A 20,395-nucleotide genomic window follows, 5' to 3' on the forward strand; every position below is an offset into this window, starting at 1 on the left:
TTTTAATGCAGTTACAGGAAAGATAAATTAGAAAATTTATATAAATATTTAATAATAAATACTTTAATTTGATTACTTAAATTTTCAATAAAAAAATTTAAAATACTGTAGCTTACAAGTTCGTGACACTTACCTAATATTCGAGTTGAGGTCATCGCAGCGAAAATACAAAATGAGGCAAAACTTAAATTATAATAGTTTAACTAAATATAAAATTCAGAATTATCCAGATAATCTTACAAAATCAAATTGATCNGTTGTATTTTTAGTGTTTTCAATTTTAAAATTGAATTGATTTTAATCACGTGATTTATTTTTGTGGGGAGAATTATCCTGTATTTTAGGGTAAATCATACTATTTTATGTGATAAAGAATTCGTTCTATTTGAAGGAGAAATCATACTTTTAGGAGAGAAAGTAATTGTTCTTTAGGGAATGAGTTATATTTGAAGAGGAATTTGTACTTTTTAAGTGGAGAATAATTGTTTTTCTGGTGTTGGAAGCATTTTTCTTTATGGGAAAAGATCATTCTTTCGAGTGAATCATTCTCTTTATGGTTAGATTAAAATTGCATGTTACAGTTGATGATTTAATTACACAAAGTTGGTTTATATACATATAATTTGACACACTTAGAGAGATTGTTGGGTGGAGCTTTCAAATTTAATCAGCGAGTGGAAATTCTACTTGATTTTGTGTTTCCTAACGGATCTTTTTGAAAGGATTAATAAGATTTTTAAGATAAAATACAGACAAATTACCGTTAAAATCTACCAACTTTATGTTGAATACATTTACGTGACGTAATATCCTGACGTAATGCATACTTTCCCCACCACAGGATTTCTATTTCTCAAATAAAAAGTTCAGTTCCAAAATTTCCCACTAGGATGAAATTTGGCGCTGTGATTCAGTTTTTCTGTATTTTCTAGATTTTTTTGGTAACCTTTCGAATGTGCAAATTGTATCGAAATTAGCGCCAAGTTTTCCCCTATGGGGAAATTTTGAAAGTAAACTTTTTTTATTCGCGAAATCGAAATCATGTGGCGAAGAAAGTGTGCGCACGAAATTTGGCCCATTCGTTTTTTTTTTTTTTTTTATATATATATACAACTGTAAACAACTGTTTAATTATAATAATCACACTAAATAACATAGGAGGAAGGGGTGGAAGTAGATGCTCTAACTTCACAATTTTCTTATCGACTGGGATGTGATTTTTTTCTGATGTAGTAACCAGGAAGTTGCAGCAGTTACTGCGCTTTTTTTTTGTTATTTTCTGTGGTGCAGGAAGGAGGAGGAGGAGGAGGAGGAGGAAAAAAAAAGGATTCTCCTTAACGACCTGGCTCAAGTATCCCCAGGCAATTCCATCCCAGCGATGCCACTTCCATCCAAGAAATTAGACTTATTGTGGATTGTGAAGTGTTCTGGTCATTTTTTGCTCTATTTCTTGGCCCTGATTTCACGAAATTGATACATAAAATATGAAATATATTCCCCTCTGTTACAGTATTTTATCATCTTTCCACTTATCGCTCGCTGGTTGTTGGAATTCAGCTGTAAATATTTTCTAAAGTAAAAAGCATTTCCATTGTTGTATAAGAGTGGATATAAAATATCTTACAATGGATTTCTTTTCTTTTAATTGTAGAATTTTAAAAAAATAAAAGCACTTTCTGTTCTATTAAATGACTTAACAATGAATAAAGGTCGTTCTTCGTTCAGTTCAGTGACGTAATAATCGATAAATTTTATCGTTTCTCCATGTTATGAAATGTTTTTTATATAATTATTTAATTAAACAATTATTCCTTTTGAATTTTATATTATTCAAGAATGAAATTATAAACTTTATTACTTTAAATAACTTTAAATAAGTTGTATTTTAATGTTGATAACACACTTTAAATGCCACATTCATAGTTTATGTGTTATTTATTTTACTTTAAAAATTAATAAAAGTTGTTCTAATGTCTTCGTTTCTTGTTTATTTATCATTTTAAAGTAAAATAATGTTTAAACGGAGGTATAAATAATAATACAGTGTCACGAATAACGTATTTTTAACTGGAAAAATTATGAAGTTATATACGACCCCCCTATAACACTGTTGATTTTTCCGTTTTATATGAATTCCATGTTGTACGAGTCACTTAGATTTTACAAATACATAAGCCGTTCACAGCCTGGCACACGTATTTGTAAAATCTAAGTGACTCATACAACATGGAATTCATATAAAACGGAAAAATCAAGTGTTATAGGGGGGTCGACTGTACCGTTATGAACAGACAATACACGCTTTTAAAGTTACGTAAATAAAATTTTTATTGAATGTCGACTGACAGTCAAAATTTAATAAATAAGTAAATAAATGTTCATAATTCAAGTGTGTTCAAGTGTATACACGTTTTTTGCAGAATCTGTTAAGAGTTCAACTGCTAAACCCGAGCATAAAGGTATGTTCAATTTCGTGAAATTCATTACGAATTTAATTGTATATCGATTACGCAAAAGTAATTTTTGTATGTATAAATTTCAGGTTACCATTTTACACCCTGTGGTAAGAATGGAACCACGGGTCCTACTAGACAAATGTGTTACGAGCATTACAAAGGTACAAACACCGAAGTAGGCATGAGAGCTGATAGGTTACCAATGGCTGGTATACAAGAATGGATTGTACCACACACAGGCGTATACACGTAAGTGTGATTGTTTTATTGATATATCATTATCTATGCCTGTGGCGTGTATTTTTAATGTAACTTGTGTTATATTCCGCAATACATTTGATGGCGCTGCTATCGATTTACAGTCTTTTGTAAATTGTCATTATCTACTGTACTTCTGTTTGTTGTGTTGTAATCGATTACGTCACAGTTTTATCAATTCCGTTGTTGCCTGCAGGTCTGGGAACCCGGGATGGAATTCAATTGAGGAATTTTTCATAAATCCAGGCCCTCATTACCCAGTTAATTTCATTGTAGGCCTGGCCGAAAAAGGCCCTCTTAGTGTCTACAGGGTGAAGTTTAAAAGAAAAAAAAACCCATATAAAACTTATCGAGCTTTGCAACCCTGTAGTGAGGCAATTTACCTCATTCCTCATCCCTCATATATGCTGGCTTTCCTATTCTGTACAAAACTCGTCTAAATTGAAGATGGTAACAAGAGAGGAACTCCAATCTGTATCGAACCTTTTCTGATGCTCATATTACACCCTCAATCAACTAACCTAATGGAAGTTGCTATCATTTTGACATGTCTTTATTCTTTTATTGCATCCTAACTTATAACAAAGACTTCTAACGTCATAGATATGACGTCACGTCTTTATCAGCGCCATTATGCCGGTGTTTGTTTACAATGCTGCTTGAAAAAAATCGATTTATGACGATTACCTCGCATTATATTGGAAGTTTTCAATAAAAGTTTTTAGTGTTTGGTAATCAGAACACCTGAACGCTCGATTCACGTTTCACCAACGGGCTGGGCACGTGTTTTTCAGGTTTTTTTTTCACGTGTGTCACACCTAATCGAAACAAGTTTTCCTTTAAGTCATCCCTGGAGACACCCGTTGGCAGATTGTCCATGTGTTGTGTTGCGTTATATCATCACTCCACTCCTATTCCCCCCCGTCTTCTTGCCTTTTTCTTTGTTTTTTTATCTGTGTATTATTTCTTAGTGTAAAGCATCTTCACAATTACTTTATTGTTTGCAAAGATGTATATTCATCGAAGCCTCTGTAGATAATAATTATAATACTGTATATTATGCACAAAATATTCGTTTATTTAATTGTGAATTATTGATCTCAGTGAGTAAACATTGACACTAAATTAGTTATAATTGCTTTTAATAAATAAGAAATTATTTTAAATTTGTGTACATAATTTTATGTTAATATATTAATAATCACAATTAATTTTCTGAACTTTTAACATAACTGGAAGATTATCACAGACACTTGACAAGGTCTTTTGTATTTCTTGCAACTGCAGTCCAAGTATTCCAATACTTACTCATGCTGATTAAAATACTATTTTCGTCCCTCATGCTAGTCAGAATCCCATTCATCATATTCATGTTGTTCAGAATCCTATCCCTCACTCATGCTGCTATGATGAATATTCTCATTCCTCTCATATTGGATAGGGCCTTTCTTATACCTCATTCATGCTGATCATCGTTCTCACCCCTCTGTCATCTGGTTAGAGCATCGTTCTCATCATTCACCCCTTTTATCATCCTAATCGCGTGTCAGTTCTCTCCGTAATGGATGTAAATGTGATGTTTCAGCACTCATCTTATTTATTAATCAGTCGAAAATCAAAAGATATATTTATCTTATAACAGCAGAAAAGAATAGAAGCATCAGTAACGTCAACAGATAAACAGCAGCGTGCTTTTTCCAGTATATGATATGTATTGATCTAGTGCTTTTATAAACATCTGTCGACTGAATTTATACAGTTTATTTTTCCTTCTACTACGTTTTAATTCCTTTAAACTGTTTCATCCTGCACGTCGTAAACATCAAACTACACCCGAGGAAATATTTTGTTTACGCAACCGACTCTGAATTAGGAAGTTACAATTATGCATCTCAATTGATTTCATTAAATGCAGCTGCGTGTTATACACTGTGACTAAGTGAAAGTTATAAAAGTGTAAAGCTGAAAGAAGGTTTATGAAGAATTTTTGATGTCATTCTTTAATACTTTTTCATCAAAACTGCCGTAGTTTAATCATTTATCTTATTTAACCTCTGTAAATGCCAATTAACAGAGGTTAATGCTCTGTCTTTAATGCCAATTATACCTTAATTCAGTGTATATTTTACTGATCTGTAGGTCCTCGTGTACAGTTTAACCCTGTTCCTAACCGATTTAAACAGCTCTAGAATTAATACGGTCAACTGAATTTTGGGCCACCCCTTATTCTTCGTTGTGATGCATATACCAAAAGATAATCGTATACATATGTTTATATTCTCTAGCTTTTATGTAGGGTGGTCCAATTTTAAACACTTAAAACCGTATTAGTCCTTTTAAAAAAATGTAGCTGGTTAACTGACTTTTGGACTTAAAAGCGTGGCTCTTACGTATCAGTAATTCGATCTGTACGTTCAGTGTATTTAATATTATCTCCTCTTTGTGTTTAATGAAGACAATAGATATTATTTAAACATTTATCTCTAAAATAATAGAGGGGAGTTCAGATTTATCTTTGGTAGAGAATAGAGAAATCAATATCAGATGTTATCATTGAATTAATGATACTGTCTTTAACTGACAATGCTATTGTACATGTATATATACAATATTGATGTATATATATATATATATCTTTTGATAGAGATATAATAAATACAAAATGCAATATTTGTTCGGTGGCATGGCTGAAAAAGAAGAAGAATAATCGAAGTAAATTGTGAATGTTCTGAGATTTATATCTAGAAAAGTTCAGGAATTGTCTGATATATCAGATAAGGGAATATATTAGATTTTTATATACCCGTTACAAAGCATTTCTCGAGATCTTTGACCCCAAGATGACCTCAACTTGACCCCGAGTTAAACAAAAAACATTTTTTGTTTATCCAACATCAGGTCAACTTGGGTCAATTCTGATGACATCACGTGCATCGATAGCTGTATTTTTAGAGGCAGCTAAAGGAGCAGGAGGGAGGAGAAATGTGGAGAACGAGCACAGGAGTGTGGCTCGTGCCTCTGGAATTATTATGTATTAGAGAATTAGCTATTTATTATTTTTTTAATCAGAATTTTTAAAGATTTTAAGGAGATTTCGATGAAGATGAATGTGATGTGCAAGGAATTTATTTTATTCATTTATTTTCCGAAATAGAAGGTGATGAGTTTGCTTTTTAAGTGGGATTGATGCACCTAAAATAAATCAATTTTGATAAAAACGTTGAACGAATGGAGAAAATGATGTTGATGTGATGAAGATCAAGAAGAAAAATGGATCGAAGTCGCAATGATGTCGATGAGTAAAGAGGAAGATTGATTAAAAGTTGGCTAAAGAAAAAAGTCAGTGGTGTTTATGATCAATGATGATGAAGAATCGACAGCAATGATGATGATAATGATGATGATGATGATGATGATGATGATGATGATGATGATGCATTTAAACGTAAACAACGCTAGTGTAGATAAAAGTCAATAATATAGTGAATATGTAATGATGAAGATGATAAGGAATAAAAAGAATAAAGTTATGTTTCACATTGAGGATTGGAAGAGGATGATAAAGAACACGATAAGCTGCTTGACATAAATGTGGCGCCATCTGTTGATTATAATCGTTTACAATTATTTTATCCAATTATTTATTATTAAGTTTAAGAATTATATTAAGAACTTTAAATAATTTTATTATAACGGATAAACTATTTTTTATTATCATTTAATATATAATACAGAAAACAAGATAATAAAAATTCCAAAACATTTCTGACATCTTCATGATTTTTTAATGGGAAAATGTGATAATGATATAAATTTTAATACAATTCTTACAAACTTTTTTTTTGGTTTTATTAATTAAAAATTATAAAAAATATTAAAAAAAATTGTTTTTTAACATATTATTTCACTTTTCTGAGATATTATGTAAATTTTGCAGTTTTTTTTTCCATTAATATTTTCTAATATGTCTCAAATTATATTTTCAATTCTTTTTATGTTAAAAAGTTATGTATTATAATAAAATAAAATAATTTTACTTATAAAAGTTTATCTAGAAAAATAAATTATCAATAAAAAAAAAGGTCTTCTTCCAATTACTCATCTTTCTACATATGTTTATCTAAGAGGAGGGAAAATGAAAAGAGGAAGAAGAAAAGCTTAAGAAAATAAAAATATTTAATAGTTTTTATCATTAATAAAAAGGAAATAATCTCAAAATTAGAAGCGATTTTAGCGGAAATTCATGTTGGTAATTATTTCACTGGGATGCAGTTGCTATGGTAACGGAGGAAGAAGTGGAGAGGACGACATCAAAGTCCAGATTAATAATAAAATATTTTCGACTTGAAATTCTAGAATTTTAAAGCATTTTTTTTTCCTATTAAATTCTAAAAAATATTATTTAATAAAAAGATTTTTTATGATAAATACATTTACGATGTTTTCCAGTGTGCATGAATTTTTTACTCTGGAATAAAACCTTTGGTGACATCACGTGTGTCTATGTTTTTATTTATAGGGTGACAGCTAAAGGAGCAGGGGGAGGGAGAGGTCTAAAGAATAAGTATAGGAGCCGTGGTAGCGTGGCACGTGCCACTTTTCACTGGAGTAAAGGAGAAGTTATTTTCATACTAGTTGGACAGCAAGGAGTAGGACCCTGCATGTCGGTAAGATAAATTCTTCTCCTGAATTATAATACTTTTCTTTATGAAAATATAATTGTGGTTAGTTAGCTGAATCCACCACAAATATCCGGAATAATTGGATTTGCACACTTTTTGTAAAATTAATTCGATTTTAATATAGTTTTATTCATGAAATATTTAAATTTGTTAAATAAAACGTCGAATTACTTAAATACGTTTAATAAATTTTATAAATTTTGATGTTATTCAAAAATATATATAAACACCCTTAAAGCTTACGCTTTGCGTCAATCGGATATAAATACAATTCGCGGAATTGTTATTTTTTGTCGGTTTCGTGTAATAAAAAATAAAGCGCCATCTCTGGTTCGAAAATTAAACTAATGGCTTCAAAATTACGTATTAGTTTAAAAATGAAGTAAATTTATATTTTATTGTATTTTGTGTGTGGAATTAAATTTTAAAACATTAAAAAACAGAGTTATTTAAACTGTACAGATAAAATATAGCGATAATTAATTTAGTTTTATTGAAATATTTGAAAAATTTATTTTATTGTACTGTACTTTATCTATTTTTAAATTATTGAAAAAATAAATGAAGTACAGTAATACCTCGGTTATCGTCGGTTTCAATTTTCGTCGATTTTTTTCGCGAAGAATTTGCCTCGGTTTTCGTCGGTTGCCTCAAATTTCGTTGGTGTGCCCATGTGACCTCGCTGAAATTTGCAAAAACAAAGGGAGACCCACGCTTTTTCCTGCTCAGTTTAGCGTTGTTTCTTGTAGTGTGAGCATTACTCTGCGCGTCTAGCCAAACAATTGCTCTATGACAGCCGAACAGCGGTCAAGGTGACAGCCTACCGCTCTGGGGGGTCCCGAGATCGACTGCGGAAGGGAAAAATATCCCTAGGAATTTTTCGGAAAGTGGTCCATCCGGATATGTCGGGCCCCGTCCCTCTCCACCCGACCGCTCCATTGTGAGCTTGGCCGAACCCATAATGGGCTTGCTAAAAGAGGTTCTCTTAGTGCCCACAGGGCAGAGAGAGTTTAAAAAAAGCCAAAGATTTGCGTTGCTTTCCTTTCATTTTAGCTCCATCATGGAACCAAAGAAAGTTTCCATAGCCAGCAGCCCTTCGAATACCGTGTTAAATGTTCATTTATTTACATTAGTCTTTTATATTCATTTTATATTAATTTCTTATTCTTTTTTTAGTATTAAACACTGTATTTATTCTCTATAAAATGTGTTTTTTATTTGTATTTTGGAGTGTTTAGAACGAATTAATTAGATTTACATTGATTCTTATGGAAATAATCGCCTCGGTTTTCGGATTTCACCGATTGTTTTCGGACGGATTATCGACAAAAACCGAAGTATCACTGTATACAACATTTTTGTCTTATTTAAGGAGATGATGGTGTAACCCGATTAAAATACAGTCAAACTTCGATTTAGCGCCATTGTTAGTTCTTCTCCTTAATTGGCACTAAATAGAGTGTGGCACCAAACTGAAATACCTCAAACAATAGCAATTTATTAATGAGGTCTACACACAGGTTTGAATATGAGATCTTGAAAGTCACCTGATTTGATAATAAATATGAACATGTTTATTATTTACGGAAAGATCTTTCAGAAATATTTATTCGTGGTTTACAAGATTAGCACTATTTAGGAGATTGCTATGTTGATGTTTGACTTTGATATATGCGTAAAAAATTGAAGTCTGCCCTCTTTGAACACATCGAATTGAGTACTGTGTTGCTTAACTTTCTGGTATTTATATAAGCAAGTTATTTCGATAAAGGTCAAGTAACTTAGAATTTATATTTTAAATTCTATATTGTTGCATGAAAGATTTTTTTTAGAAATGTATGTATGTAATTGACTGCCTGTTTATCTGATTGCTCTCTATATACTTTTAAATGGTCGATTCGGATTTTATTCTTCATATAACATTCAGTTTTTTTACATAATTTACTGATATTCTATGTAATATAGTTATTCTTTTATATGATTATTTTATATTAATTCTATCTTTTTAAAAATATTACTGTTAAAATTATTTACCATTATATGAAATAGTAAATGTTGAGTAGAAATTGGTATAATTTTTATATTAAATAATGGCTTTTGATATCTGATTGTTATACAAAAACTCCCGATGTATTGAACTGTTTTGTTGATTCTTACTATTATTACTTATGATACAATATACAGTAAGTTATTTAATTTACATAGTGAAGTCATAGTAAATGATTAGCTCAATTTTTTGGAGTTACTTCGACATTAAAGCAGCCATTTTGTGGATGATAAAAGCTCTCGACTAATTGCATCAAATTACTAGAGAGCTTTCCTCATCTCTATTTTTCTTACAGTGACTGTAAAGTAAATTTTGATAACGTTATAATTGTTAATTATAGCAATTAAAAACACAGTAAAATCGATAAAATTTCCGTAATATTTCAGTTAGAACAGTATAAAAATCACTACGAATATATACTGTAACTTGTAATGTCCATTGAAATTATTTTTATGGGGAGGTTTATGTTATTTGAAAAATTGTTTTCAGACTGATTTATTGTTATTTGCAACGTTTTATACTTTTACGACTGACTGCTATATTCTGAGTTTAATGAAAGAAGTAATCGAGCTTGCAATAAAAACCGTCTTATGGCACTAGACAACAAAGAAGCTGTTATATGGCAACTTGTTCATGTCATAGCCTTTACTATAAAGAAAAATCAAGCACATATTATATTAACCAAGCTCTCAACATAAAATAAACCGTATTTAATTAAAACGAATTTATATTGAATAATTGGAGCAGCTGTTACACCCATAAGAAACTAAATTGTGTTGTTACTGACCATAGTATTGATTTCTTCATAAAGATAATTTACAGAAGAAACGTTTTAATACATAAATTTTTAACTTAGATGAAAAAAATAATAAAATTTAAAGAATACTTTAAATATTTTCAGTGTTAACTTTATCAGTATCATTATGTTTAATTAGATATACTTGAATTACAATCGATACATTAACTGTGCTTCATGTGTATTGATTTTTATAAGATTTTCATATTCTTAAGTTTTTAAATTCTTAATTTTTATGATCGTATACATTTATATTTTCGAATTTTTTTTATTGAACGTTTGCATAATTCATTTGCTTATGAATAATGTTCGAATATGTATTAGTTTCTTGTTTGTATTATTGAAATTGCGCATAAATATTGAAATGCAATCAGTTTCCATTTAAATTTTTAATAGTTGCATTTTAAAGGCGTTGTTAGAAATTCATAAATCGATATAAAGATTTTATATAATGAAAATCTACTTCGTCTTTCGTTTTTCTTATGTCCTGCATGATGAGATCGTTATTCGTTATCAGATGTTTCTACTTCATTCTGTCGCTCATTTCCTCCACATTCAATCTTTTAAATCATTCTCTACATAAACCTTTTATCTTCTCCTCGGTTACCTCTACTCTCTTCAACTTCTGCCTAGTGCAGGGGTGGCCAACAGTTTTTGCTTCCGGGCAGAATTGGAAAGAGAACTTTTTCCACGGGCCGAATCAGAGGATGCCGTAGGAAGATTTTGAGGTGGTGCGAGATCTCATTGTGGTGTAGTGAGACCCCATAGAGACTAAATTGTAGATAGAGATTACAGATACATTTCTCACATTATCATGCTTTATCAACAATCTACACTGTACTTATGAGATTTGTAATAGAAGGTTAACTCTAAACGCACAGTGAGTTGTTGACCTTTTTTTCAGACGTCAGAATTTTTCATCGATCTATTCGGACTTGAGTAGCTAATATTGAGAAATTGATCGCGGACCACATAAATTCATTAGACGGGCCAGATCTGGCCCGCGAGCCGTATGTTGGCCATGCCTGGCCTAGTGTATAAAACCACTGAACACGGATTCTTGGTCGTGATTACGCCCTCACCAACAGGCTGGCCACGGGTAGTTTTCCGGTTTTCTTCACGTGTCTAACACCTAAATAGAGGCTAGTTTCTTAAAAATGTTCTCACGGGAGGCACTACCCTTTGTCAAATGACCCACGTCTTGCTTTGCCTTATTCCATCAATCCAATTCAATCCTCTTATTATCTACGAAGTTGTTATTCTTCCTGATAATATGGTTGTACCACTGCAACTTCTAGATCATTTTTTAACACTTATGCCATTTCCTATTATCCTTCAATTATGGATCTTGTCCATTCTCTTCACGCCTAGCTTTCATCGAAATATTTTCATTTCTGCCATATCTATTCTCTTCTATATGAGCCTCGTATATTATCGCTGGTCTGATGATTATCATATTATACTTTCTCTTTCAGTCTAATGTTAATCCTTAGATTACATAAGAAACTTCCCTTCAATTTCTTCATCGTGCGGTGAAAATAAGAAATTCAGTACCAAAATGCGTTTGGATTTAGTGATATTGCACTATAAATCTACAATGAATATTTTGTTAAATGAAAAAGTTAAATTGCAATTTATCTTGTATATAATATTTGATATATTGTATACTTAATACACAATCTCTTCTAAAGATTTTCAATATTCAGTAAATCATCCTTATATGAATTTATCAAAAACTCTTTACTGTTGAATTTCCAATAAGAAAAAGTACCTCCATCTTTTCTTATTATCCACGCTGCGGATCGATAAAGCTGTAGAGAATTTTATTCCACTAAGAAAATGAATTCGATAAAAATCTCGGTAAGTCTTTTCCCAATTTGATGTTTCCAAACTTTCTTTCAGACAGATAACGTCTGTCCAAGAATGAGGAAAAAAAGGGCAGGTTTGGATGGGCTGAAGCAAGCAATGAAAAGGTTATCCAACGTCGATATCGGAGGAGGAGGTGGAGGAGGCACTTTCATTTTTAAGGTAAGAAGTTTTTTATCTTCTACCATAAAGTGATGGCTTGCAGCAACACTAGTGTTTATTACGTGTGACTGACCAGTGATATTCTTTATGTGGATTAACCCAATCCACTCAAGAGTGAGTAATTACATTTATCTGTATGTATAGAAAAACCCTAAAAATAATAATCCAATGCCTCTTCTGATTGCCGGAGGAGGTGGTGGATCATCTAGTGACTTGAGACCAAACGGTGGTGTCGATCCCAACGGGCGTGGATACAACTCTTCTTTGCTAGCTGGAAATGGAATGTCGTCACCCAAAGGAGCAGGTAGGATTGGTTAAACTTTTAAAAATTTATAATTAAGATTAATTTAGATCATTATTTAATTAATGTGCAGGGGGAGGTGGAGGATGGAATGATACTAATTCCGAGACGTCAGCTGGTCAGTCGTTGCTTCAGGGTGGATATGGAGGAAATATTTGTAGTATGTTACACTCTATCAGCGAATCTTACGGTGGATTTGGTGGTGGAGGTGGTCCTTGTGCTTCCGGTGGTGGTGGTGGAGGATATAGAGGTAAAACCCTACACTTGAATATTTATTAGTTATAAGATCATTCATGAACGTATTATTGCAGGAGGAGATGCTCCAACTTCTGATAATCCTTATACAAATGGACAGGGTGGTACTTCTTTTTTCATGGATAGTGCACTGTATCCTTATGTTGAACCAGGAGTCAACGAAGGAGATGGCTCCGTGGATATACTTCCAGCTGAACCGGGTTGTGGTTGTCAATATTTATGTATTATTCTCGAGTCGGACAATTCGACACATTGCATCTGTCCAGAAGGTCAAAGCCTAGAGAAAAATGGAAAGAGTTGTAAAGGTAAATGAGTATAACTCTTTAAAAATAAACTATAATAATCTTAATGTGTTCTATAAATATATTATAGCATTCGTTCCCACCACAAATCTTAGAGATAGCCATTATATATCCGTTCAACATGTCATCATGATAGTCTTTTCAATGGTCGTCGCAGTGGTACTCATTGCATCTTCAGTATATATGGGTGGTACGATTATTCCATCATTATATACATGAATAAGCGTAAAAATATAAAATAAATTCCAATTTTCTTTGCAGTCACGCGCTATAAGAAAAAACAATCACGCGATATGAGCCACGAACCTCTCAATAATGCTGAAGTCCAGCTTAATCGTCTAAGACAAGTCGGAGGAATGGTAACCGAATATAATCCAAATTACGAATTCGGTGGTAGTACTTGCACCATTCAAGACTTGCCACATGTGCCAAGAGAAAATTTAACTCTTGTCAAGTAAGAATTTTGATAAATAATGTTTATTTTCATTACTTCTTACTTCTAGAATCAAAATTGTTTGGTTTTTGATTGTAGGGTTTTGGGCCAAGGTGCTTTTGGTGAAGTTTATCGAGGTTATTTAACAGATAGATCGAGCGGAACTGAAACACCTGTAGCAGTCAAGGTGAAGTAATAAAATTAAATCCTTACAGGAAAATTTCTGTAAAATTTATAATGGTTCCCCATATAAAACTATAATAATATATTTCAGACTTTGCCCGAGTTGTCTTCTAGTCAGGCAGAAATGGATTTCTTGATGGAAGCATTAATACTAAGGTGAGCTTATTTAGAAAAGTACGATATAAAGTCACGTGGCTTTTGGTATTCAGCTGATCTTTCAACTGAAATATCTGTATTTTATATTCATAATTCTGTTATTCTAACCATATCAGTTATAGTTTCTAACTGTACTGTGCCATTAGATTAAAATTATGATTTCAAGGACAAAGATTGTCTTTTCTGTAATTTCATAGTCATTACGGTATATATAAAGTAAATTTGAGGATTAAGATTCCAAAAAGTTATACTACATTATAATTATGGCATAAAAATAGATAAACACAAGGTATTGTAACTGTGGTTTATTCCAATAGGATTTTGAAGTTTCTAACGTTTATAATTTTTCAATTGATAAGAAACGTCAATTTTTAAATTTTTCATAAAATATAAGCTTAAATCTGTGGTGAAGCTCAGATTTTAAAGTATATATTTCAGTTTTTCTTTTGAGAAAATTTTACTATACTTTGACAATACAATACTGTATTGACAATACAATACTTTGCAGTATTGACAATATTTTCACATTTGTAAATCTACAGTTACAGACAAATTTAATTTTTTTTCTATGAATAATGATCAGTCAGAAGACTCTTAAAGCATTTTTTAAAATTGCTTTTCTATATTTTAATATTTCAGTAAGTTCAATCACCCGAATATCGTCCGGTTTCTTGGTGTTTGCTTCGAAAAGTTGCCACGTTTCATCGTCTTGGAGCTCCTACCAGGAGGTGATCTGAAAACGTTCTTGAGAGAATCCAGACCCAAGCCAGTAAGTTTGTGGTTTTCTTTTTTTTCTAATATTTGCCCCTTTAAAGTTTAGTAATCTGGAATTCGCTCGTAACGTAGCACAAGCCGAGCAACCTCACTATGACTGATCTGCTGAACGTTGCCATGGATGTCGCCAAAGGATGTCAGTATTTGGAAGAGAATCATTTCATTCATAGGTAAATGCATGTAGTAATATTTCTCTCACGCAATTCTATTAAAATAAGTAGCAGTTGTCGTCACGCAATAAGTATACGTGACAATTTAATTAGCATTTCAATAAATTAGTTCACTTTTGTTTACAGTGAAACCAAGAAATTATTGATTGAAATGGATAAATTATTTTATACTTTTACGGAAATTCTTACAAATTCTTTCATTAATTCGTGAGAATGTAGGTAAAGAATTTCTTGATTTTATAATATGATGATTGCTGAGGCGGTTAAGGCGTTATACTACCGTTCTGGGGAATCCGGAATCATATCTGGACGGATCGAAAAACCATAAGAATTTTTCGGGGGTGATTTATCCTGATGTCCGGTCATCTCCCTCATACCCCGCTGTCCTGTTTGAACGCACGAGCCTGTAAAAAGGCTCTTTTTGCGACTATCATAATCATGTGATTGTCAAAATTTACGCGATAATACTACAATTCAATGTAAATGATATTACTTATTTTTAGAGATATCGCCGCTAGGAATTGCCTGTTGACTACCAAAACTTCAGACAGAGTGGTCAAAATAGCAGATTTTGGTATGGCAAGGGATATATATAGGTAAATATGCACAAAAATTCACTTGAAATACTCCTGTTATTCTTATATAATCTGAGTTTTGTTTGCAGAGCGGATTATTATAGAAAAGGAGGTAAAGCCATGTTGCCAGTTAAATGGATGCCCCCTGAAGCCTTTCTGGATGGAATTTTTACTACAAAAACTGATGTCTGGTAAGTGTAAACAATAATTAAAGTTTTTTAGCATAAATTTTTATGTTATGTAAGAGGAAGATCATTCGAAAACGTTTTATCGACAATTGCTAAACGTCCTTCATAATTTCTTCAATATCTTCTTTTAGTGATCATATTCTTTGTAGAACAATTAAATCTCCTTTAACAAAAATCAATAATTTAATAATTCATCTGTTAACTGACACTTTTTCAGGTCATTTGGCGTATTGTTGTGGGAAATCATGTCATTAGGTTATATGCCATATCCCGGTTGGGGCAATCAAGAAGTGATGCAATTGGTAACATCAGGAGGAAGATTGGATCCACCTAACAATTGTCCTAATCAAATGTAAGTAACAGTAATAAAATTTCAATATTTTAATGTTGCAACTAATGCTAATTTGCATATCAATGCAGCTACCACATTATGATGCGATGCTGGCATCCGATACCCGAAGAAAGGCCAAATTTTGCTACAATTATAGAACGTTTGGGATATTGTCTGCAGGTACTTTTTATTTTTTTATAAATTATATAGTGCTACATAATTTTACTGTGGTGTCAAATAAAATGTGGTAAATATTGCAAGTTAGTTAAAGAATAGGTTACATTTCATGTCATGTTAAATTTGTTTTAATGTAAATATTTCAAGTCTTTAAGTAAATGAAAAGTAGATATAGTAAAAATGCCTAAAGAATGCCCCTTTAATTAATAGAAAATAGCAAGTGTGTTAAATTAATCAATACAGTAGAACCTCGATTATCCGCCCCCGATCAACCGACCCCTCGGTTAACCGACCGTCCTAGTCGGCAAATTTCAAATGTCCGCTAGTGATGTGGCGCTACAATATTTGGCTATGTCTTGGCTACTTTAATATTATTTTTACGTGTTTTAGCTGGCAACACTCATTCGACCATGAAAGGGAGCCAGTATTTAAACGAAGCTTAATTTTCTAATTTTTAACGATACAATAGCGACGATTATTATTTTAAAAAATTTTTGTTAGGCTTAACATCGATGAAAATTCAACGCAGAATAGGTTAATAGCGATATACTAATATACTAATTACATGGGATATAATAATATACTACACTAATAATTGATTTTTTTCATACTTTCCGGTTATCCGACTTTTCAATTATCCGACCAACCCCAGTCTCCAATTAGGGCGGATAATCGAGGTTCTACTGTATAGTTGATCAAAAAGATCTAAAAGAGATAATGATGGTGAATGATTATTTATAGATGAGAACAAAGAGCGCGATTATTTGTTGTCATTTATCCTTACATTATCCTTTTCTTCTTCGCTACCAGTTCTATATTTTATTTTCTTCGTGTGCCATAGTATAATTTCTGTGTTAAAAGTTCTTTAATGCATACAGGATAGCCCAAAATTCAGCTGACAAATGTAAAGCTTATTGCTGTTATACTAACTGTGCCAAGTTATAAAATAAAACTATATTTTTCTAAACAAAGCTTACGATTTGTATTTACAATTGTATCCGGAACATACCAAACAAAACAGAAGTAACTGACTTTTCGGGTTACTGTATTCTCTCTCTACAAAGATATTGTTTGATTTTCTTATATTTAAAAATCTAACAGTAAGTTATAAAAATTTACCATTTAATGAAATTAAAATGGAGATGAAATATTTTAATAATTTAATTTCTTTTTAGGATCCTGATGTCATCAGAGCACCTCTGCCCATCTTCCACAGGCCTCCTTCTATGGAGAGAGATGCCACCGTCATGAGGCCACCCGATTCTGAAAATTCGTGTTTACAGGTAATTATATTTAATGAAATAATATTTGCAATCATTTTACTGGATTTATAATTGCAGATACAAAGGCACGAGATCGTCTCTCCAGGTTCAGAGGATTACTTGATCCCCATGCCATCTTCCAATTACAGTTTGGCTACCGACAATACCGAAATTCAATCCTCGCCTAGTCTTGGCTCCATCGATCAACTGCTCGAATTAGACGAGAGTAATAGCTCAAAACGTAAACAAGAAACGGAACGTGCTACTAGAGAAACAAATCTGTCTCAACCACCTTTCGACAAGAAAGGATATAAAGCAGTCCCTACCAAAGATAACCGTGGGGGTCTTTCCAGTTCTGAAAGTCTAGAAGCCCTACCAGTGGCACCGAGTGTGGACTCTCAAGCCGATTTGGCACTCAACGTGGAGGCTTTACAACGGCAAACGGCCAATCAGCCCATGCGTTACATCAACGTCGAAGTCAATCGGGACAAACAATCGAGTCCAGCGTACGATGGTGTGGAAGGTGTCAATCCAGTAGCATAAAATCGAAAGAAAAAAAATTGTATATATTGGAAAAAAATAAGTACTGTACATGTAGAGAAAACTTTGTACATCTCTTTCTCTTCGGTCTCTGTGCACTTTTTAGTCGTGTCTTCTTCACCTTTGTCGTGTCTGGTAATTGGTTCTTCTTAATTTTTAAAATCTTGTATGATTACATTCCTAAAAGTTGAAAGAAATACGGGAACGTTCAATAAAGTGTCTGTCCGAAACGTTGTCGATTATCTTCTATTGTTTCAAAGACAAATTCCGTACGTAGAACCGATATAAATATCAATAAATAAAAAATTTCATATCCATAAAAGCAACTTATTCGAACTCTTAATATTATTTCGAGACTTACGCATAAACTAAACGAATTGAAAAATTAAATACTTTATAAAAATTATGCAGCTATTAATAAAAATTTATTCTAATTCTTTATAAAATCTTCAAAATGCACCAATCGGAAGCGATCTCATTATTACACATCACGACCGTTTAATTTAAAATTTGAAATAATAAGTCAGCCAATAAAGAAATCTCTTCCGATGACGTGCTAAAAAGAAACCAATAACGCAATAATAACAATCTACGTCATTGAGAGACTATCCAATGAGAGACTAGAGAGCAATTGCATCAGAGGAAAGTAGTGACGTCGATAGAGGAATCTTTAAAATGACTTTATAATTTAATTTAACACGAAACTTGGGTGAATTAATATTAAAAAAAAAAAGTTTTATGGTCGAGTTTTATAGCAAAATATTATTTTTTCATACGGATTTTAATTCATTCATATTAAATAATATTAAATGTTTTGTCTACTAGATGGCGCCAGGTAAATATTTAAAAAAATGTAACCCTCTTATCGATTATGTTTCTATTTTTAACTGACACCACTTCCTATTTAAAGTGTTGATAAAATTTGAACAAATGTTGCTCTTAGATAAACAAAATTAACAAATTTAACATCAATTTTTCCACATTAAATAAAACCAGACATATGACATAAATTTGCAACATATACATTCAGACATTTTCGTGTCATGGCCGATAGATTTGGCTCAATTAAGCATAAGTTAAATATATATTATGCGTTGTATTCTCCACATAAGCTTCTGTGTTATCAAATGTTTCATCTATACGTACAGTACATATGTATCACGTGCACATAAGTGTTATGACAGCTAATTCCTGTGTTTGTAAATGCATCCAGTGTGTGTGTTTTTTTTGTGTGTGTCTGTACTTTGTTTCTATTTTATGTGTGCTTCTCCTTTTGTTTCTGTGCTTCGACGATGTTGCTATCTATAATACTAATATGAAAAATTTATACATGTGTATTTTTGTGTACTAAACTATACATAAAAATGGGTAAATGCTGTGGAGGGATTCAAATTTATTCTACGAACCTTATAACTTGATATAAAGATAGTATGTGACCCTTTATGTTTTGTGTTGTCTATTATAATGTAAACTAGCATCGATGTTAAGAAATCTTCACATTAATGGTGATGACTCTAATACACACAGAGAAATTTACGTTGCAGACTATATTAATAGAAGAAAATGATATTCTATTTAGGCCTATATGTTATGAGGTTTAATTAAATAAACAAGGTATGTTTTATTATCCTGCTATGCTTCTATCTGTGGTGATTTATGATGTCTGTCTGTAACGCGATAATGTATATAAGTATGCAAAGCGACGCGATCTATTATAAATTAGATGCGGCGCGACAGACACACAAATAACTGCTAATAACTACTGTTTCCGACTTTAGCATTTATTGATTTTTCGAACGTTCTATCATGCAAATATGGCGATGTTTCAATAGAAAAAAATTATTACCAATTTTTATTTCTTTTTATATTTGTGGTGCATACATTATTAGCTACAGACAGACAAGCATACAATAATACAACTGTTAAAAAGACTATAAATCATCTCAAAACCGCCTAAATTGTGTCCACGACGCTTTAAAACGCATATAATCATCAAAATTTTTATGTAAAAAAGGCTTATGAACACCGTATTGATCTCATAGATTATATAGTATATCTATGAGAAATAATTTACAATCGCATAGATTATAAAAGAAAATAACAGTGGAAAGATCAAAAAATTTGGAGTAAAACAATAAGTAAAAAGCATTAAAAAAAAATTTTTGAATTGACTTCTATACAAAGGTCACTGGTTTATCTGCCCGCATATAATTTAATTAAGTTGCAAAACTCGAAATAAAATCAAATAATGAATTGATATTAATACCTTTCATGCTTAATTTATTTTTATTTAAAATTCGTTTAAAGTGATCTTTAATAATGAAAATGTAAAAAGGTTACTGTTTATTCGGGAGTAGCCCTTTAATCTTTACAGAGGATTTTTTCCCCCTCTAAAAATATATATAAATAAAAATCTACTTTAAGGACAAACGCACCTATGACATTTTAATTGACATTTAACATTAAATAGACTATTTTCTA

General features: G+C 31.8%; 1 protein-coding gene across 1 annotated transcript; it reads left to right on the forward strand.

The window, feature by feature from the left end:
• The first annotated feature begins 2,278 nt into the window (after positions 1-2,278).
• LOC111625927 (ALK tyrosine kinase receptor-like) lies at positions 2,279-18,236 on the forward strand. Its single transcript, XM_023369184.1, has 19 exons — positions 2,279-2,459; positions 2,543-2,705; positions 7,234-7,381; positions 12,142-12,267; positions 12,412-12,571; positions 12,642-12,818; positions 12,880-13,128; positions 13,196-13,315; positions 13,387-13,579; positions 13,658-13,745; positions 13,833-13,897; positions 14,537-14,666; positions 14,744-14,841; positions 15,345-15,437; positions 15,506-15,607; positions 15,822-15,956; positions 16,025-16,115; positions 17,288-17,395; positions 17,453-18,236. Exons 1-19 carry the CDS (start codon positions 2,375-2,377, stop codon positions 17,915-17,917), a joined length of 2,796 nt encoding a protein of 931 aa, XP_023224952.1. The 5' UTR covers positions 2,279-2,374; the 3' UTR covers positions 17,918-18,236.
• The last annotated feature ends 2,159 nt before the right edge of the window (positions 18,237-20,395 follow it).

The sequence above is a fragment of the Centruroides sculpturatus genome, unplaced genomic scaffold (assembly GCF_000671375.1).
Source record: "Centruroides sculpturatus isolate CEXI.00-Female unplaced genomic scaffold, Cexi_2.0 scaffold448, whole genome shotgun sequence".
Taxonomy (NCBI): Eukaryota; Metazoa; Arthropoda; class Arachnida; order Scorpiones; family Buthidae; genus Centruroides; species Centruroides sculpturatus.